Source organism: Chiloscyllium punctatum, chromosome 40, assembly GCF_047496795.1.
Source record: "Chiloscyllium punctatum isolate Juve2018m chromosome 40, sChiPun1.3, whole genome shotgun sequence".
Taxonomy (NCBI): domain Eukaryota; kingdom Metazoa; phylum Chordata; class Chondrichthyes; order Orectolobiformes; family Hemiscylliidae; genus Chiloscyllium; species Chiloscyllium punctatum.
The window spans coordinates 6907897-6929941 of NC_092778.1; the positions used below are offsets into that span (position 1 = coordinate 6907897).

General features: G+C 42.6%; 1 protein-coding gene across 2 annotated transcripts in view; it reads left to right on the top strand.

Annotated features, from left to right (window-relative positions):
• The window catches only part of shmt1 (serine hydroxymethyltransferase 1 (soluble)), a 39507-nt gene that overhangs the window by 13522 nt on the left and 3940 nt on the right, over positions 1-22045 (top strand). For both annotated transcript variants that reach the window (XM_072559259.1, XM_072559260.1), the window contains exons 3-11: positions 599-744; positions 2462-2577; positions 3784-3944; positions 11938-12019; positions 13240-13452; positions 15707-15823; positions 16466-16588; positions 18427-18543; positions 21811-21921. In XM_072559259.1, the coding sequence (XP_072415360.1) occupies positions 599-744; positions 2462-2577; positions 3784-3944; positions 11938-12019; positions 13240-13452; positions 15707-15823; positions 16466-16588; positions 18427-18543; positions 21811-21921 (1186 nt within the window). The remainder of the gene's footprint in view (positions 1-598; positions 745-2461; positions 2578-3783; positions 3945-11937; positions 12020-13239; positions 13453-15706; positions 15824-16465; positions 16589-18426; positions 18544-21810; positions 21922-22045) is intronic.

Sequence of the window (22045 nt, forward strand, 5' to 3'; positions counted from 1 at the left end):
TATCTACCTTGGAAGCCTGAGGTGTGATCGCATTCAGACAAAGCACTTTGAGGTAGGGGTGAAAAGCTACTTTCCCTTGCTGAGGTGTCAACAGTTATCATAATCAAACTATTTTGGACTGTGATGAGGAGAAATTTCTTCATTCAGAAGGTTGGGAATCTTTAAAATGATCTAACTCAGGCTCCTGTAAGTATTTAATTATTGAATTTAATAAATTTCAAAGCAGTAAGGGAACCAAGGAATGTGAGATAGGGCAGGAAAGTGAGATTGAGGAAGAAGTTCATCTGTAAACTTATTGAATGATGGAATGGGCTCAAGGGGCCGAATGGTCTACTGTTCCCATTTCATATGAGCAGATGGCTTCAATTGGGTAAAGTGCCCCAGGCTCAGGAATAGTCTATGGGAATGTGGTGGAGAAGAAAATTAAGTTGAATTCTAGCTCCTGATTGCTTGACTCAAGTGATCAATCCATGGAAGATTTATCATAGTTGGTGATGATGTGATCTTATTTCTGAGCTGGAAAGGTTATTACCCCTTGACTTGTGCTGAGAAACAGCATTTATAAAAGTTTTAAAAATCATTTATATTTCCCTGCCAGGTATATGACATCATTAAGAAGGAGAAGAGTCGTCAGAGACTTGGCTTGGAGCTCATTGCCTCTGAGAACTTTGCAAGCCGAGCTGTGTTGGAGGCTCTGGGCTCGTGCATGAATAACAAATATTCTGAGGGGTATCCTGGACAGAGGTATGGATTTGGTGCTCATCTTGCTTTGAATGACTGCATTATTTGTTCTGACATGTGACTGCACCAAACTGCACTTAAAAGTTAGAATGATACATTGGTGTGGCAGGAGTAATGTGTGTCAAATCCCCAGCTCTTCCAAATGCAATGGAACAGCAACAATTTACATTGATATATAGCATCATTTGACATTGCAATCCGTAACAAGGTGCTTCAAAGGACATTATCAAAGATGCATTGGGTTTATTTTATCTCATCTATATCACCTGTAACTTACTTAATTTGTCTGTTTTCAGTTTTCAACACTTCCAATACCATAATGACTGCACTTCAAAAGTACAGATGTTAATGTAAAATACTTTAGGATGTCCTGAGATCCTAATGGAGACTATATAAATGCAAGAGTGTGGTGCTGGAAAAGCACTGCAGGTCAGGCAGCATCTGAGGAGCAGAAAAATCGAAGTTTCGGGCACCACCTTTCCAGCACCACACTCTTGACTTTAATCTCCATCATCTGCAGTACTCACTTTCACCTACTATATAAATGCAAATCAATTTATTTTCTTTTTGCTGCCCTCTAAATTAAACAGCAATAGCAATCAGTTTCTGAGCCTTTGAAGAGCTGACTACTCAATACCTGTTGAAATAACTCCAAGGAGCCAGGTATCCTGTCACCAAGTCATCCTTTATTTACGTGTACACAGTATACAGGCTCTGACCAGCTAGCTCAGAGCCAATGCGTAGACTCAAGAGACTCTCTGTATCTCCTGTTTATATCTCTCAGCCAGAACTCCCTGACTGGCCCAGGTTAACAACCCCAATCAAGGATCTCTCACATTAATATTGCCTTTAGTTCAACCCGATTCAATCATTGAACTAATTCCAGTTCTGTGTTTTCTGAACCTAGTGAAATTATTATTAAGTATAGCTAACAGTGGCAATAGATCTGATTTGTTGAGGCATTTTTATTTCACCAGATGTTTGGATGCTGTTTATGGGAAACGTGTCATTAGTCACTCCTTTTTACGTAGGATGCTTGGGGGGGGATGGAGTGCGTGTTGTTCAGGAAGGACCATGTAATAAAGGAACACCGAGTGCAAACAGGACTCAAGTGACTCCTGTAGTTCATCAGACGGTTTGTTTGCCGTTAGTTTTATGGGCTTGAGACAGGTCTACAATTCCTGAAAGTCAGTCATTGTTTGGAATGCAGCCAAAGTAATGGCTCTTCTGTGGAGCAAATTCTGGGTAGTGCTTTAAAAAATCCTTCATCTGAAAAAAATCATGATTTCTCCCTCTTTATCCTGGTCCCGATTGTCATCTTTGTCATCATTCACTTGAGGAATAGAAGCTCCCTGGTGCAACAAAGAGGAGGCTATTCAGTCCCTTGAGTCTGTTCTGCCATTCAGCTAGTTCTTGATTAGTCTGCATCTTAAATCTATTTATCTGCTTTTGTCCCTCTTGCTTAATGCTCTTACACAACAAAAAAAAACTAGGTCTTAATCCAATTCAGCAGATTTGCAGGGGGTGAAAGGCCCAGATTTCCACTGTCCTTTGTGTGAAGAAGGGATAAAAGTGCAAACTAAGATGTGCCATGACTCCGATCATCTACACTGCTCCTCCAGCGGCATTGAAAGGAAGCATTTACTATTCTCTGCCAGGTCATTTTTAATTTGTTGGTCATGTGGCCTGTTCTGATGAAATGACTGTCTTGTCTCTGTAGGTATTATGGTGGCACTGAATTTGTAGATGAGTTGGAACGGCTGTGCCAGAAACGAGCATTGGATCTATACAACCTTGACCCAGAGAAATGGGGAGTCAATGTCCAGCCATATTCAGGTAAACTCTGCGGGTACAACTAATTCTTCCCCATAATGTTTCCCTCATTTACTCAAGACAGTAGTTCATCCTGAGTCGAGAATGTGGTGCTGGAGAAGCACAGCAGGTTAGGCAGCATCTGAGTAGCAGGAGAATCGATGTTTCAAACATAAACTTTTCATCAGGAATGAGGCTTGTGGGCTGGGAGTGAGGGGTAGAGAGGTAAATGGTGGGGGGGGGGGATGGCAGCTGATAGTGTAATAGGTAGATGAAGGTAGGGGAGAAGGTGATAGGTCAGAGCAGAGGGTGGAATGGATAGGTGGGAAGGAAGATGGACAGGTATAACTGGTCATGAGGGTGGTGCCGAGTTAGAAGGTTGGATCTGGAATAAGGTGGGGGGAAGGGAAATGAGGAAACTGGTGAGGTCCACATTAATCCCATGTGGTTGGAGGGTCCCAAAACGGAAGATGAGGCGTTCCTCCTCCAGGCGTCGGGTGGTTAGTGTTTGGCGATGGAGGAGGCCCAGTGCCTGCAAATCCTTGGCGGAGTGAGAGGGGGAATTAAAGTGTAACACAAGCCTCCTGTTGAAGGAGGTTTGCCCAAAACATCAATTTTCCCGCTCCTTGGGTGCTGCCTGACCTGCTGTACTTTTCCAGCAACACACTCGCAACTCACTTTCTCAATAGTTCATCAAAGACTCACAAGAGTCTTTGTTCTATATGCTTCTCTCAACATCAAATGTCAGCAGACTGTTCCACCAGGTGTGGAGGTGGGGCGTTCTCATCTCGCCAAACTGGGCTAGCTTATGTCACTGGGCAGAGATATGGTTGCAGTATGTCCTGTTTGATTCTTTGAAGTCAAGAGTGCTTTGCCAATGTTTTAAGGTCTATCTCCTGGACTTTCAGGAGGCGTTTAGAGGTATTCAAAGGGTGACAGAAATTTCCCTCACACTTTCTCTCCTTCCATCCTTCTTCCCTTCCCCTCACCCTTCCCTTCTCGTCCTCCTCCCCCTTCCCCTCCTCCCCTATGCCCCTCCCTGACGTCCACTCTCACTCATTTCCTCTCCCTGTCCCTCACCCTTTACCCCTCGCTCTCCCCCTCCTTCCCCTCTCTGCTCCTCACCCCTTATCCTTCCCCTCCTTGTACCTGTCTTTCGACTTCATTCCACTCCTCACCCCCCCCCCCCAACCTCCCACCTCGGTTTCCCTCTCTCCCTGGTCATGGCAGGCTCTCCAGCGAACTTTGCTGTTTACACAGCTCTCGTGGAGCCACATGGGAGAATCATGGGATTGGACCTTCCTGATGGTGGCCACTTGACCCATGGCTTCATGACTGAAAAGAAGAAAATTTCTGCCACATCCATCTTCTTTGAGTCAATGCCATACAAGGTAAGAACATTTGAAAAATAACTCAATATTGAATTAGCAATTAATCCTTCACTGCCCTTTTGTTTGGGAGGCCATTTGGTTCATTGTGCTTGTGCCAACTTTTTGAACAACCTATTCACTGTGTACTGTCTCCCGAGTTTTATTCCTCGATTTCTTTAACTTTCTATTATTCTTTTTTAAGCTTACTTTTACTTCTCAATTTTCATCCTTCACCCTCTTCCAGCAGCCCATTCTAGATCATGATAAATAAGATGTGATACTTGCTTGTGTTGCATTATGACACATTGACATATGGACATGTAACATTGTTGTGACTTCCTTCAAAAACTGTAGTTGAAAAAATGATGGCTTCCACACATCATGCTGTCGACTTATTATCTTACAACTGTGGATATTTATTGAAGACCTGAGATCATTAGTCCCAACATGTCTATGCCAACTGAAACTGAATTGTTCAAGTTAATCCCTCTTCCCAGTTCTTGATCTGTAGATGTTGGTTTTGGCACTTCAAATCTATAACCTACATATTTTCATACCTGCCACATCTAGGCCCTTCATGGTCTTATACACTTAATTAATTTCTCTCCTCAGTCTCTCTGCTCAAAAGAAAGTAACCAGTTTGTCCAACCTTTCCTCATTGCAAAACTTCTCCACTCTTAGGAATATCCTCGTAGATCTCTGCTGTACCCTCTCTAATGATCAGATCCTTCCTGTAGTGATCAGAAGTGTATACAGTACTCTAATTTGTGGTCTAACTATTTAAGGTTCGAGCATGACCTCCTTGATTTTATATTTGGTAACTCTGCTAATAAAGAGCACAAGAAACAGGAACAATGACCAATTGGTTATCCAATCTTACTGTGGCATTTAATATGATCTTGTTAACCTGAACTTGATCTCCCCACAACATCATCATATCTCTCAGTTCCCGTAGCAACCAAAACAAAACTATTGATTTCTGTCTTGAATAAATTCAATGATTGAGCATCCATACCTCTGCAATAGAGAATTCCAAAAATTCACAACAATTTGCGTGAAGAAATCTCTTGATCTCAGCCCTTTATAGTTAACTCCTTATTCTAAAATTGTTACCCCTCTTTCTTGACTGCTAAACAGCAGAAGCATCCTCAATGTCCACCTTGTTGTGTTTGTTAAGAATTTGCTATGTTATAATGAGATTCTACTCACTCTTCTAAACCCGAGGGATATTTGGATTCATTCTCTTGATAGGACATTTTAAATTTCTACTGAGCAGTGAACATTCATTGCACTCTCTTCAAGGCAATTATATTCTCCATGAGATGAGGAGACTAAACGGGTGCATATTACTCTCGGGGTGGTCTCGCCAAAGCACTGTAAAATTTCAGTGAGTCATTTTCATCTTATCCTCCAACCCTTTTGTAATAAACAAAGTGTATCCTGTGCCTTATTAATTTCTTGCTATACTTGCATCGTGATGTGATTTATGGATGGTGACACCCAGGTTCTTCCGGATATCAATATTTCCCAGTCTTACCATTTAAAATCCATTCTGTACTTCTTTCTACACTCCTTTCCAAATAGTTAAATTTAGCAGGTGGACTACCATGATTCAAGAAGTTGGCTCATCACCTCCTTTCAAAGGCAAATTGGGAGAGCCCACAACATGCTGGTCTAGTGATGCTTGTGCCCCATAAAAAGCTTCATAGCTCCCCACATTACAAATTGTTTAAAATCTTTACAACCTCTTTGAAACCCCCCTACAGCCTACCTTCTCATTTAGCCTTCTAGTATTGTCAGCAAGTTTGGATACACATTACATTCAGTAGCCTCATCTAAGTTACTGACATTAATTCTAAATTGCTGAGGTTCATGCACTTGTGATTCTTATAGTACCTTCTACTCACCTGAAAATTATTCCTAATTCCAACTGTATATTCTGTTAATGAAGTAATCCTTGACTGATGCTGATATATCACCTTGCTCCCCAATCCCATAAAATCTTATTTTGTGTATTAATTTTCTTACGTGCCATTGCGTGTGATTTTTTGTTTTTGAGTAAATCCTACTATCTTCAAGCATTTGTGGATATGCACTTTATGAACCTCTCACCCTGAACTTCTCGTTGTATTATGATACATTGTATATTTGTTTGCCTTAACTCAGATGTGTAACCTCACACGACTTCAGATTGAATTCCTTTAACTAATTCTGTGCCAACCTGGCCTATTAATATCTGCCTACTTTCTCTGTTGTAACCAAATATTTGGCAATTTTTGTACCATCTGCACCTTCTATATCAGATTTCTTAATTAGTAGTATGTTGAGCTATACCACAAAAAGAGAAGGACCTTGAACTATACTCTGCAGAACCACACTGCAGCCTTGCAGCTCCAAACACATGTTGACCATTACCCTTTTACTTATTGCTACTGAGGTCACTTTAATTCAAGCCTGCCAATTTCGTTTGGATACCTTCAGCTTTTACTTTTCTGACCAGTCTGCCATGGGGACCTTGTCCAAAATCAATATGAGTCACATCAAATACGCTGTCCCTCACTCAACCTCCTGTAATCTTCTCAAAACGTTATATCAAAAGAGTCAATCTCTTAAGAAATTAAATGACTGCTGTCGGTCCTTGATTAACCCCTGCCTATCTGAACGATGGATTCAAACTGCCCTTCAAAGATATTTCCAATATTTGCCAACAACTAAGGTTAGACTGACAGAGATGTAATTGCTCTATGTCTTAATTTTAAAAAGTGCAGTGTTAGCTGTCCTCCAGTTTATCACCTCCATATTAATGCGGATTAGAAAATAATTGCCAGAGTTTCCACTATTTCTTTCCCAGCTGCTCTTCACAACATGGGATATACTTCATCTGAGCCTGGGAGTTCATTTACTTTCAAAGATGCTCGACCCTTTAATATTTTCTTGCTCGCTATATTTATCCCATCTCATGTTTCACACTTTCTCCTAGATACCATGCCTGCATGACCCTCCACTTTCTAAAGGCTGAAACAAAGTTTGCAATCAGAAAAATCACACTTCTTTCTGCATCCACACATTACTGATCTTATTTGTCTAATAGGCCCAATTCCTTCATTGGTTATTCTATTGCTGTTTAGGTATTCATAAGACATTTTTGGGTTTTCTTTCATTTTACTTTCCAATATTTTTAATGCTCTCATTACTTTCATAATATTCCTTATTAATTTCATCCTACGCTTCCTATACATCTCTAGGCTTACTCTAATATGAGTTTTTGATATCTGACATAAGCTTGTTTTAGTACGTTTGTCCTTTGTTAATCGGGAACTGTAAATTTGGGTGCTGCACCTCTTTTTACTTTGTGGGGATATGTATGTTTTGAAACCTCACTATCTCATCCTTGAATCCACCCTACTGATTTACGTTCAACTAGCGGTTTGCAGTCCACTTTTGCTCAATCACATTCAACTTAGTGAAATTGACCTTTGCTTAACTGAGAACTTTTACTTCTGTTCTATCTTTTTCCTTTACCATGACTGCACAAAATCTAATCAAATCATATCCATATCACAAAAAAACACTTTCCCATCGGATACCCCTTCCAGCTGTCCTGCTTAATTTCATAACCTGAAGTCTGGAAATATCCTCTTTCTTTTGGGCTTGCTAGGGCTGAAATAAATCTCCTGAATATATTTTAAGAATTCTGTGCTCTATGTACCTCTTGTGCTGATTCTATCCAGGGCAGTATTCAGGTAAATGAAATTCCCTGCTATTAGTGCCTTGTTCAATTTGCATTTCTCAGCAATTTTCCTCCATATTTGCTCTTTTATCACCCTCTGACTATTTGAGGATCATGAGACATTGCCAGCTGTTTGATATTTCCCTTTTTTACTTTTCTGTTCAACCCACATGTCCTTATAAGGTGATCCTCTTCAAACATCATCCTGCTTTCACAGCTGTGATTGTTAATCATAATTGAAGTTCTGTTTCCTGTTGGTTTAATCTCCCTCCCTATCTGATCTGAAAACTTGGTAACAAGGAATGTTGAGCTGTGATTCCTGCTCTTCTTTCAGCCATGTTTCAAGAATACCAATGGCTTCGATTCATCTGCTAATTCACAAGACTCATTACATTAAAATATTAAAAAAAACTCAACTGCACTCATGGAATACTGCACCATCTAATTCACCTCCTCATTCTTTAAAGCCTGTCCACCATCTACATGGCACACGTCAGGAGTGTGAATGCTCCCTACATGCTTGGTTGAATACAGCTCATACGACAGTCAAGAAACTTGATCTCGACCCAGGACAAAGCAGCACATTTGATTGGCACCACATCCCCAAACATCCACCACTGATGCTCAGTAGCAGCAGTGTGTACTGTCTACAAGACACACTGCAGAGTTTCACCAGAGATCCAAGGGCAGCTCCTTCCAAGCCCATGACTACTTCCACCTCGATGGACAAAGGAAGCAGATATATGGGAACACCACCATCTACAAGTTCGCCTCCAAGCGACTCACCATTCTGAGTTGGAAATATATTGCTGTTCCTTCTCTGTCACTGGTTCAAAATTCTGGAATTCCCCTCCTTACAAATTGCGAGTCCACCTCCACCATATGGACAGTAGCATTGCAACAAGGCAACTCACCGTCACTTAGAGCAACAAGGGACAGACAATAAATGCTGGCCTAGCCAGTGCTGTCCACATTCCAGGAGTGAATTTAAAAAAAGCATTGAATGCAACCAAACACTCTCTTTGTCTATTTTTCGCCCCTGCTTCCTAGCCTTCCCGACTTGTATGCTAAGTTTCTGCTGTTCAATTTTCAGTTTTATTTTTCTCAGTTCTGAAACTACTTTGGAGTTCCTGATCCCTTTCAGGCCAGTTCAAACTGTCCCAAAAAGCACAAGTACCCCATTCAGTTTCTGGAATGAACATGGTGTCTGCCACATTATCATTCTCATCTTCCCTGATATGGTACTGCATCAAGCCAAGGTTGTGTGCTTCACAGGAAAGGGGACAAGAATTGAATTTGAAAGTTACCAAGGACATCCCTACTTAATTCCTCAATGTGACTGATTCACAGATCCTTCTTGGCAGGGAGTGGGAGTGAGTTAATTTATCGTTAACTTCTCAGCCAGGAGTAAAAGGAAGATGGTAAGGGGGTCAAAGAAAACCATTGGCTGGGTGCTTGCAGCAGCTGTATTTGCAACCTGTGTTGGTTAGCTGATTGGTTCCAAATGACTACAGGTTCCTGGATGTAATCTCATCCCTGATGCTGCAAGGAATTACTTTTAGTTTAGTTTAGTTTAAAGAAAGGGAGATGCAATGGGAGCGTGGTTTAGTTTGGTTCTTCCAATTCTGGATTCTTCTGCATTCTTTCTTGTCATATCATCATTTAGTGGCAGAATTGTACCCCTAAACCTGTTCATGCTTCCTCAGACATTCCTTAGAATCTATATCTTGACACAGTTTTAGCTCATCAGTCCAAGTAATCCTATTTGTAGCTCAGTTTCAAATTTTGTTTTATATATTTTCATGTGAAGCACCTCGAGATTAATGCAGTTGTTTCTGTTACACAGATCCTCAGCTCAAGCGCAAAGGTGAAAAGCAGTATGTCATTTGTGGCCCAGATTTGAGAGTGAAGGATTGCTCTTTGGTTTGTGGCACTTGCATATTTATTGTGCACACACCTTATATGAGCATTTTTAACGATCAGATCATGAAGTTAATATGGGCAGAACAGGAATGTCAATGGCTCAGGCAATAAAACAAGGTCCATGAACCCGTTTGACTGTATTTTATTGCAGCTGGAGGGTGAAAAATAAGACAAACCTAATTCAAGGCATAAGTAGTATTCACTCTTCCAGCCCAAACTTCTTATGTTTGCTTTATGTTTAAGTATTTTTATTGTGCTCCGAAGATGAAAGAACCCAGCATGTTTAGAAATACATCTGAACAGAAAATGCTGGAAAGATCCAGCAGGTCAGACCACATTGGAGGGAGATCAACCGTGTTAACTTTTCAGGTCAATGACCTTTTGTCAAAACTAGAAAATGTTGCATTTATCCAACACCTTATTCCTTCATGGAACGCACCAAAGGGATTTCACAGGGACGCATTTTGAAGATTAATTGTTGCTGCTATGCAGCCAAATGCCAAAGCTAACCTGTGTACAGGCGAACCCAGGAAACAGCAATGGGATATTACCTCATCTGCTTTAGATGGTATTGGCCAAGGATAACTGCTGGCCAGGATGGCAGGAGAACTCTCCACTTGTCTTTAAGAAGCATCATACGATCTTGCCCTCCTCCTTGAAGAGGCAGACAAGGCTGTAATTTAACTCTGATCCGGCAGCCTGCACCTGACAGCTCCTTCAGTGTTGGTGCTGGCAGATTATGGGCTTAAGTTTAGTAATGTGATCCACATCCCTGATATTCCAACTTAAATAAGAATGTTATTACTAGGGAAAGTTGACTGTTAAGACTTCAAACTCAATGCAGGACACAAGAAAGGGAGATGAATCGAAAGGCCAATTATGATGAGGTCAAAGGCCTGAAGATTGTCATAGGAAATACTGAGGGAGATGAGGAGTTCTGCAGGGGAAGAATGAACTCCCATCAAGTCCTGTTCTGTCAGTTCCCCCTAAGCTCTGTTAACTCCTAATCAATCTTAAAATTCTCCCTATTCAGGAGAGTCTAGTCCCACCTGTCAGCACCCGGCCCTTATCCCTCCAAACCCTTCCTATTCATATACCCATCCAAATGCCTCTTAAATGTTGCAATTGTACCAGCCTTTACCACATCCTCTGGAAGCTCATTCCATACACGTACCATCCTCTGCGTGAAAAAGTTGCCCTTAGGTCTCTTTTATATCTTTCCCCTCTCACCCTAAACCTATGCCCTCTAGTTCTGGACTCCCCGATCCCAGGGAAAAAGACTTTGTCTATTTATCCTATCCCCTCATAATTTTGTAAATCCCTATAAGGTCACCCCTCAGCCTCCGACGCTCCAGGGAAAACAGCCCCAGCCTGTTCAGGCTCTCCCTGTGGCTCAGATCCTCCAACCCTGGCAACTTCCTTGTAAATCTTTTCTGAACCCTTTCAAGTTTCACAACATCTTTCCAATAGGAAGGAGACCAGAGTTGCATACAATATTCCAACAGTGGCCTAACCAATGTTCTGTACAGCCGCAAAATGACCTCCCAACTCTTGTACTCAATACTCTGACCAATAAAGGAAAGCATACCAAATGCCTCCTTCACTATCCTATCTACCTGCGACTCCACCTTCAAGGAGCTATGAACCTGCACTCCAAGGTCTCTTTGTTCACCGACACTCCCTAGGACCTTACCATTAAGTGTATAAGTCCTGCTAAGATTTGCTTTCCCAAAATGCAACACCTCACATTTATCTGAATTAAAGAAAGGTTTCCTAGTTCCTCTGTTGTCTTGGTGTATTTTGAAGAAATTTTGAGTTTCTAACGACATCTGACCTCGTTAAGAGATTTGGCAGAAGACTAACCTCTTAATAAGCTCTGTAAATCTCCTTTGTGCTCTTTATATAAAAAATACAATGTGTGCTTGATATCATGTTTACAGTTTGACTTTGGATAACATGGAGCAGCCAAATGGGGACTGATGGCATTGTAGTTTTGACAAGGCTGAGGAATTTCGAGGTCTGGACAGCAATTCTGGAGGCATAAATTTAAATTTGACAATGGCAATTGGGAAATTTAAACTCCTATTATACAAACAGAAATCTGAAATACAAAGCTAGTATTAGTAATGGTGACCATGTAGCTACTAGACTGTTATAAAAACCCATCTGGTTCCATAATGGTAAAGGAATACTGCGTATTTAGCCAGCCTGGTCTTCACGTTCACTCTGACTGCCCTTTAAAATGGCTTAGCAAGCCATTCATTTAAAAGTAACTAGGGATAGGAAGTAACTTGTAGCTTTTACCAACAACACCCATATGTTATGAATGACAAAATGTTTTCTGCTGTTCATCCCTTTTAGGTAAACCCTGAAACTGGTTATATTGACTATGACAGGTTGGCAGATAACGCCCAACTCTTCCACCCAAAGCTCATCATCGCAGGTAAGCGCTAGTGGCATCCAGGAAAGAGAATTCACAACTGAATCCCCCGGTCCCAACAAATTAGGCATCCTCATTGTGGACTGAGCTATTCAGCAAGTTCAGATCAGGATTCCTGTTGGATGATTCTGAATAAAATATTAAGTGTGATAGGTAGATGGAGGTGGGGCGAATGGTGATAGGTCAGAGAGGAGGGTGGATGGATAGGTGAGAAGGAAGATGGACAGGTAGGACAGGTCAAGAGGGTAGTGCCAAGTTGGAAGGTTGGAACTGGGATAAGGTGGGAGGGAGGGGAAATGAGGAAACTGGTGAAATCCACATTGATGCCATGGGGATGTAGGGTCTTGAGGCAAAAGATGAGGTGTTCTTCCTCCAGGCATCAGGTGGGTTAGGGAGTGGCGATGGAGGAGGCCCAGAACCTGCATGTCCTTGGTGGACTCATCTTCCGCCTCAGAACCCTCCAGAACCCCATGGCATCAATGTGGATTTCATCAGTTTCCTCATTTCCCTCCCCCCACTGTATCCCAGTTCCAACCTTCCACTCGTGCCCTTGTGACCTGTCCTAACTGTCCATCATTCTTCCCACCTATCCGGTCCACCCTCCTCTCCGACCTATCACCTTTACCCCCACCTCCATCTACCCATCACACTCTCAGCTACCTTACCCCCAGCACCACCCCCCTCCCATTAATCTCACCATCCCCTCAGCTCACAGCCTCATTCCTGATGAAGGGCTTTTCCCCGAAATGTTGATGCTCCTGCTCCTCAGATGCTGCCTGACCTGCTGTGCTTTTCCAGCACCACACTCCAGCATTTACAGTCCTGACTTCCTCCTGAATGAAGTATTGTTGACTCTCTGCTGCTGCCTTTCACTGCATATCAAGTTGCTGGATTGGGTAGCGACTTGGGTCCAGCTTTCCTCTTTGCAGAGGTTTGAAGGGGGCAGTGGATGTAACAAGAGCAGTACAGTCATTTACCTCCTGAAGGAGAGTTGAGGGGGCAACACTTGCCCTTGCCCCGAATGGTATTCTGTTCCAAATTGCCTTTGGTCAAAGGGGTTCCATTTTAACGAGGATCTTTACTGGAGAAGGGTGAGAAGTTTAAGGAGGACGTTTTAGACATGATGTCCCAGATATCTGACTGTGTAATAGTTGGGGATTTTAGTAGGAAGTTCATTCACAGCAGCTTTGCAATCACCTGAACTGCACTGTTGCTGTCCCCAGGGGTGAGCTGTTACTCCCGTAATCTGGATTACGCCAGGATGCGACAGATTGCGGATGACAATGGTGCCTACCTGATGTCAGACATGGCACACATCAGTGGCTTGGTGGCAGCCGGGGTGGTGCCCTCTCCATTTGAATACAGTGACGTGGTTTCCACAACAACACACAAGACCCTCCGTGGCTGCAGGTCTGGGATGATCTTCTACAGAAAAGGTGAGGAAAAGATATTCGACTGGGCTGCTTCTGGCCCCATTGTCTGAACAAAGTACTGTTTCTGAGGCTGTAATTTATTGGCATAATGTTGGTGAAATATACAGCTGTTGTTTATTGATACGAGTGCCATGATTAGGTGACATTGTTAGCAGTGTCACCTCAAATTGGTACATTGCAACCAAACATCTTTTTCAAATGTTTTCATGGGATGTGGGTGTCACTGGTTTGGCCAGCATTTTTTTATTCATTCTGATTGCTCTTGAAAGGGTGGTGCAGAGTCGCCTTTGGGACTGCTGCAGTCTATGTCCCGTAGGAATACACAAAATGCTGTTAGGGAGGGACTTCGAAGGTATTGATCCAGGCGCACGGGATTGGGGGCAAAGTACTAGATTGGATAGAGAATTGGTTGGCTAACAGGAAACAAAGGGTAGTGATTAACGGCTCCATTTCGAAATGGCAGGCAGTGACCAGTGGGGTACCGCAGGGATCCGTGCTGGGACCGCAGCTTTTTACAATATATGTAAATGATATAGAAGATGGTATCAGCAATAACATTAGCAAATTTGCTGATGACACAAAGCTAGGTGGTAGGGTGAAATGTGATGAGGATGTTAGGGGATTACAGGGTGACCTGGACAAGTTAGGTGAGTGGGCAGATGCATGGCAGATGCAGTTTAATGTGGATAAATGTCTGGTTATCCACTTTGGTGGCAAGAACAGGAAGGCAGATTACTACCTCAATGGTATCAAATTAGGTAAAGGGGCTGTTCAGAGAGATCTGGGTGTTCTTGTCCACCAGTCAATGAAGGCAAGCATGCAGGTACAGCAGGTTGTGAAGAAGGCTAATAGCATGCTGGCCTTCATAACAAGAGGGATTGAGTATAGAAGCAAAGAGGTGCTTCTGCAGCTGTACAGGGCCCTGGTGAGACCACACCTGGAGTACTGTGTACAGTTCTGGTCTCCAAATTTGAGGAAAGACATTCTGGCTATTGAGGGAGTGCAGCGTAGGTTCACGAGGTCAATTCCTGGAATGGCAGGATTGCCTTACACGGAAAGACTGAAGCGACTGGGCTTGTATACCCTTGAGTTTAGAAGACTGAGAGGGGATCTGATTGAAACGTATAGGCTTATGAAAGGACTGGACACTCTGGCAGGAGGGAACATATTTCCGTTGATGGGGGAGTGCCGAACCAGAGGACACAACTTAAAAATACGGGGTAGACCATTTAGGACAGAGATGAGGAGAAACTACTTCACACAGAGAGTGGTGGCTGTGTGGAATGCTCTGCCCCAGAGGGCAGTGGAGGCCCAGTCTCTGGTTTCTTTTAAGAAAGAATTGGATAGAGCTCTTAAGGATAGTGGAGTCAAGGGTTATGGAGATAAGGCAGGAACAGGATACTAATTAGGAATGATCAGCCATGATCATATTGAATGGCGGTGCAGGCTCGAAGGGCAGAATGGCCTACTCCTGCATCTATTGTCTATTGTCTATTGTCTATAACCATGCAGGAATGCTGAGATCTTTTCAAGTCATGAAGAGGTGCGATTTGGAGGGGCTTTTGTAGTTGTTCCTATATGTCTGCTGCACTACTCCCAGGTAATAGAGCTCGCGAGTTTGGAAGCTTCTGTTGAAAGAACCTTGAGTTGCTGCAGTACATTTTGTGGATGATATTCACAGTTGCCGTGGTGCACCATTGGTGAAGGAAGTGAATGTTTAAAATTGTCAATCAAGTTGCTTGCCTTGTTCTGGGTGATACTAAACTTCTCTTGTAGTGTATAGTTCGATTTGCGCTCGTCCAGGCAGGTGGAGAGTATTCCATCATGCTCGTGGCTTGTACTTTGCATTTTGTGGAATATGAAGAAATGTAAGCTGGATTCAGCTCCTCCACTCCAGATAAGTATATAACTAGGGCTCATAATTATTCAGAAGCAATCCTAGGGAATATTTGGCTCATGAAGAAAGAAATCCCAATGTTAAGAAGGAGTAAAGAACATACAGGCCATTATGATGTAGCGTTTGTTAATGCAAACACATTGGATTTGAGTATTGTTCTCCATACTTCTCTCCCTTATTTCAATGATGGGAACCTCCAATATTTCAAGAAAGCAGCCCAGCTCCTTCTTTTCAATGAAGAGGCAATAAACACTGGTGTTCTCAGCAATTTCCACATCCTCGGATGAATTTTAAAACAAAAAACAACTTCTCCTTTTTATGGCTGATAACCCACACGTTTCTGCGTTGCTCACTCTGCAGGAGTTCGCAGCACTGATCCGAAGACAGGAAAGGAGATCATGTACAACTTGGAAAGTCTGATCAATCAGGCAGTTTTCCCGGGGCTGCAAGGTGGGCCCCACAACCATGCCATCGCAGGTAAAGTCTGCAGCAGATCCACCATTTGGTGCTACTCTGAAAATGAAGGTGTTTTACAGATTACTCTGTTGCAATCTGGTTCTCAATCTTTCTGTTAATGGGAATGGTTTCTCTCTATCTACTCTATCTAGATCCCTCAAGATTTTTGAACAACTTTTAAATCTCCTCTTAACTTCCGCTTCCCCTCACTCCTTTAACCAGCAAAGCGCTGGCTTCTCCAAACTAAGCTCTGAACTGAAACCTGTCATGCCATAAAGAGTGATGCCATAAATTGGACACAATACTCCCATTGAAACTAAACCAATGTTTTATTACGTTTCAACATAAATTCCTTGTTTTATCACCCTAAGCCTCTATTCATACCCCTGGTTCCTGGTGCCTTTTCAATTAATTTCTCTGGTTGCCCTGCCACTCTCAACAGTTCACACACATATATCCCCCACAAGTCTCTCTCCTCTCTGTCTTTCTCATCAGTAAATATTACTGCATTTCTCATACCTCAGACTGCAATTAGCAGTGCTTTTTATTTGTTCTGAACAGAGCTGATTGGAACTATCTTGCATGTGAATTATTTTACTGATAAGGGAAAGCTTTGACCTTGTGTGGTCTGTACTGAAATCTCCCCTGTATGTCTCTGGGCAGGAGTTGCTGTTGCACTCAAACAGGCGATGACTGCAGAATTCAAGCTTTACCAGAAACAGATTGTGGCAAACTGCAAGGCTCTTTCATCAGCATTGGTGAACCTGGGATACAAGATTGTTACTGGTGAGAATTTTGGGAGTGGCACGGTCTCCACAGAAGATTGAATCAGCCATCTTTGTGAACAGTTTAGCAAGTATTTGAACTGACCTCTAAAAATTTAGCCAATCAATTTTGATTAAGTACTTGCCGTGAGCTGATACCTAAACAAGGATTCCTATTAATGTGTGATATGATTAAGTGTAGATCTAAAGTTACGTCCAGGTCTCTGATGCGATTGTTTCCAACAAAATATATGAAGCAAATGTCATTTGGGGAATCTTTGCTCTTTCACTATCTTTTTTTCTACATGCCAAATGGCACTATTCCCACCCAGTCCTTTCATCTAGTTTGTTTCAAGTATCTCACATCCTTAATTTATTGGCTCAGATCTCAATTCTGTGGAACTGCTGACCTGCCTCAGTCTTCCCCTGCCTCTTAAATCTTTTAAAAACCGAAGCTTGGTGTCATAGTAGAAGCATCCTATTCTGTTTGGCTTTGAGTCCAATTTTTGAACGCTTTAAGGAAAAGACAAGTGCGTTTTCATTAATTTCTGATGAGTCAAATCATCTCCTCGAAAATCTCTCCAACCAAGTCCTTTTAAGGAATTTATGATTAATTATAGTCTGGATTGGAATGGGTCGAAATGCAGTCCTGTTTACCAGAGTGAATGAAATGAACAAATTACTTTGATTAGCCTGATTGAGCTCATTTGGGGTTTTGAATCAGGGTTAGATGACTTGGAAGAAAATGCACAAGTTTAGTGTTTTGAAATCACATCTTTCAGTGTTGCACTCCAGCCAACGATACAGTTCTTCAAACCTCCCTTGAGCTGAATAAAAGCACTTGATCCTGACATAGTGATGTGTCACGTATTGTCATCTTGAACTGTTTCTGTCCGTGAACTTCCTTTCTCTCATGGATTTATGTATAATGTTACCTTTATCAGGACATTCACATCCCAAATAGCCCTGACTTTTTCATAGTCCTTGATCCCTCCCTCCTTGAGGACATGACTCACTTGCTTTGGCCCCATTTCTGCTGCTCACTGTAATGACCAAGTCTTATTCCATACATTTGTTTCCTTTCTGTTGGAGATGGTTCCGTTCAGGTGCTTGCTGTTCCATAGTTTTTAGGTGAAACAACTCTCTTCAAGAGTCACTTTGGGTTTGAAATTCCTTTAGGTCTTGTGGAATGTAGACAGTAAGGAAGAGCGAGAGGGCTGAGATTCACCAAATGCCATTTGCCTCACAAGTTTCGTCGTGAACGTTGAAACTCTTTTAGTGGTTAATTCAGAAACGCTGGTGACTGGAGTCAAGGGCTGGAAGAAAGGCACACTCTTGCCTTTAAATAACAATGTAATTTGTATTTGCAGTCACTGCTTGGGTCACTGAATGCTTGAGAATTTGGTTGTAACAGACCTGGATCCTGCTCTGCTTTGCAAGACTCAGTTTAGTGGAGTAGGGCCTAAGGCAGGCATTAGCCTTCGTGCTCATCTGTGCTGGAGGCTTAACTCCCACTTTAGCTGGCCATTGGGGGAAACTTAGGAACAAATCTATTTTAATTTTCTTCTTTAGGTTTTTATGTGTTCCCAACCCATGTTCTTCCTCTAACTAATTCAGACTCTCTCTCCCTATATAACTGAAAACAGCCCGTCACAATCATTAAACCATCGATCAAATTACTTGACTCTTGTAACTTCATAATGCACCCTGGATAACTACGGTCCCCTATCCTCCCAAATAACATCCTCACCGATATTACAAACCTGCCATTTAATTTCCATAGTACTGGAATGTGCGGAGCTAATACTGAATTGCAATGTGAAATGCTTGTCTCTACTTTCTCCTTTCTTCCTTGTACAGGTGGCTCAGATAATCATCTGATCCTGGTGGATCTACGCAACCAAGGCACAGATGGGGGCAGAGCTGAGAAGGTTCTGGAAAAGTGCGCCATTGCTTGCAACAAGAACACCTGTCCAGGTTTGCATCCTAAATTGAAATCGACCTTAGTGTGGTAAAATGTTCCACACTGCAGGGAGTGGTTTTGAAGGCCTGATCTGACAGTGAGTTACGCATAGAGATATCAGGGCAGGTGAGCAAAAACTTCATCAAAGAGGTGTTTTTTTTTTAATGGGCTCTCACCCAGAAGGACTGACTTGGTCTCAGTTTATTCTCTCATCCAAAAAACAAGCATCTCCAATGTGCAGCACACCTTCAGGATTGCCAGTTGAACTTCATTTCACTGGGAAACTTAGTCTTGTACCACATTATTTCATTCCTGCTTGTAATGCACCCTGAGTGAAAGCAGCTGAGAGATGATTTCATGGAGAATTGTGGTTTAAACACATAGTGACCTTTTTTGACCCCGACCTTCACAAAAGGATCTATATGATAAGAAGTACCTATAGGAAGGATGTTGCGAAACTTGAAAGGTTTCGGAAAAAAGTTACAAGGATATTGTCAGGGTTGGAGGGGTTTGAACGAAAAGGAGAGGCTGAATAGATTGGGACGGTTTTCCCTGGAGCGTCAGTGGCTGATGGGTGACCTTATAGAGGCTTATAAAATCATGAGGGGCATGGATAGGGTAAATACACAAGGTCTTTTCCCTGGGGTGGGGAGTTCAGAACTAGAGGGCATAGGTTTAAGGTGAGAGGGGAAAGATATAAAAGAGACATAAGGGGCAACTTTTTTTTATGCAGATGGTGGTGTGTGTATGGAATGAACTGCCAGAGGAAATGGTGGAGGCTAGTACAATTTGCAACATTTAAAAGGCATCTGGATGGGTATATGAGTAGGAAAGGTTTAGAATCTGTCAACCCTTCCTAATCATGCACCCAAGTGCTGGCAAATGGAACTAATGCTGACAAATGGGACTACATTAATTTAGGATATCTGGTTGGCATGGATGTATTGGACCAAAGGATCTGTTTCTGTGCTCTACATCTCTATGACTAAGTAAACTTCTCAAATCACAAAGAGTACACAAACTGGAAAGCTGCTGTGTGACAAATGAGAAATTAAACATTTGAGCAAAATCTCAAAGGTCTAGGGCAGGAAGAGAGGAAACAAAATAACAGGGTGTCAAGACTACTAAGTGTTTCTTGCTTTGGTCAGGTCCTAGAGACGGGTTACACCTGAAATGTTGGCTTCTCCACTTCCTGATGCTGCCTGGTTTGCTGTGTTCTTCCAGCCTCCTGCCTGTTTACTTTGGATTCCAGCATCTGCAGTTTCTTTGTCTCTCACCTATGATAGGCAGTAGCTCTGTCATACTTATAGGCTGATCAGAGCCTGAATTGCTGATCCTGACAGTTTGACCTGGTATGCGTGGACACATGGATAAATGAAAACTTTTGTAATTGGTCTCTCAAATAATAGTGAGGTTAAAATTGGGTGAATTCTGACACCATAAACTTTGCTGTGGAAAGGAAGTCTGAGAAGAGATCTTAGAGGTAGCACTATATTCATGGGCTATTAGGCTGTGCAGCAAATACTAGCCTTTGTAGTAATGCTCAGATTTTATGAAAGAGTTTATAAAAAAAAGCAGCGTCAATAAAATTAGAACTGGTTTGTTCAAGGTTCAGGAAGCACTTCCTCATCAAGGACAGTGGAAATCTGGAACTCCTTCCCATAGGTTATGAGCTGTAGTACAGCAATGCCTATCACCTTCTCTCCATCCTAAGGTCAGAAGTGGCAATGTTTGCTGATGATCGCGCAATGTTCAGCACTGTTTGTGACTTCTCAGATACCGAAGCAATCCATATTCAAATGCTATAATTCACCAGAACATCAACTTGACTCATCACATTAACACAAGAAGTCATAGCCAAGGATTTCTGCAGCGAGTCTCTTACCTCTTGGCTCTCCAAAGCCTGTCTACTGTTTACAAGGCACAAGTCAGGAGTGGATGTGGATGTAGGTTTGCTCATTGAGTTGGAAGGTTCATTTTCAAACGTTTCGTCACCATACTAGGTAACATCTTCAGTGAGCCTCCAGACAATGCACTGTTGGTGTTTCCTGCTTTATGTATTGTTTGGATTTCTTGGGGTGGTGACATCATTTCCTGTGGTGATGTCATTTCCTATGGTGACGTCATTTCATGTTCTTTTTCTCAGGGGGTGGTAAATGGGATCCACAAGTCAGGAGTGTAAGGGAATACTCCCCACTTGCCTGAATGGTTGCAGCTCCAAGAAGCTTGATACTATCCAGGACAAAGCAGCCGACTTGATTGACAACTCAAGCACAAGCATCGACTCCCTCCGTCAGTGACACTCAGGAGCAGCACTGTGTATCATCCAACAGAGGCATTGCAGCTATTCACCAAAGATCCTTAGCACCTTCCAAACCTACAATCACTTATATCTAGAAGGACTAGAGCAGTCCATACATGGGAACACCACCACCTGAAAGTTGCCTTCCAAGTCGCTCACCTGTCTGACTTGGAAATATATCATCATTCCTTCATTGTTGCTGGGTCAAAATCCTGGAATTTCCACCCTCGGGGCATGATAGTTAACTCACAGCAGATGGACTGCAGTGGTTCAAGAAGGCAAGGGCAACAAAGGAGCCAGGTCCCGTCACTCGATGTCCAGTGTTGAAGGAGGTGCAGGTCTCGCACAGAGTGACTGTCTCCAGCTCAGAGGCAGCCAAAGTGACGGTGCTGGTGGCAGCAGCAAAGGAACACATTGCCATGAACTCGGGGACAATGTTGGATGGTACCGACTGGGGGAGCAAACAAGTGGAAGGCTACGGAGAGGGAGAAGCCCATTCTGTTTTCGTAGTATCGATGTAATATTAATTAATTTAGTATTTTACAATATGTACAATTTATTCAGTAATTTATTCTGGAATGAAAGACAGCACCGGAACATGGTGAAGTTATCCACTTCTCACTGGGTCCAAGTGACAATATTAAATAAATCTAAATCTAAACTAGAGACGAGCAATAAGTACTGGCCCCAGCCACAAATCTCAACAAATAGGCTGGGGCTATAAGGTGAAACTCTGAAAAGGCTATAGAACCAAGGGAATTGTTGTTGGAGTTAAGATTTGAATTGTACACGATTCTATTGTTGTGGTGGACAGAACAATGCTATGAGGAGAGGGGGGGATTGCTGAATGTTGCAGTCCATCTTCTGTGACCATGAAGAAAGATAAAAGATAGTTGAAAGTAAATCTGTCTTGGAACATGAGAAAGCTGTGAAGTGATGAGATGGGAATGAGGGAACATTAACCTCTCATTGTCCACAGGTGACAAAAGTGCCTTACGTCCCAGTGGCCTTCGCCTGGGAACACCAGCTCTCACCTCTCGAGGGTTCCAGGAAGAGCATTTCCGCACAGTAGCAGCTTTCATTCACAGAGGTAAAGTGGTTGGGGGTTCTGAAGTCACTTGGCTGGGGTGGTGGCGGGGGGGAGGTCAGCACTGGGATTTCCTGCAATTTAACGAGGTTTTGTTCTTCAGATTGGGGGAGAACTCAGCACCAGG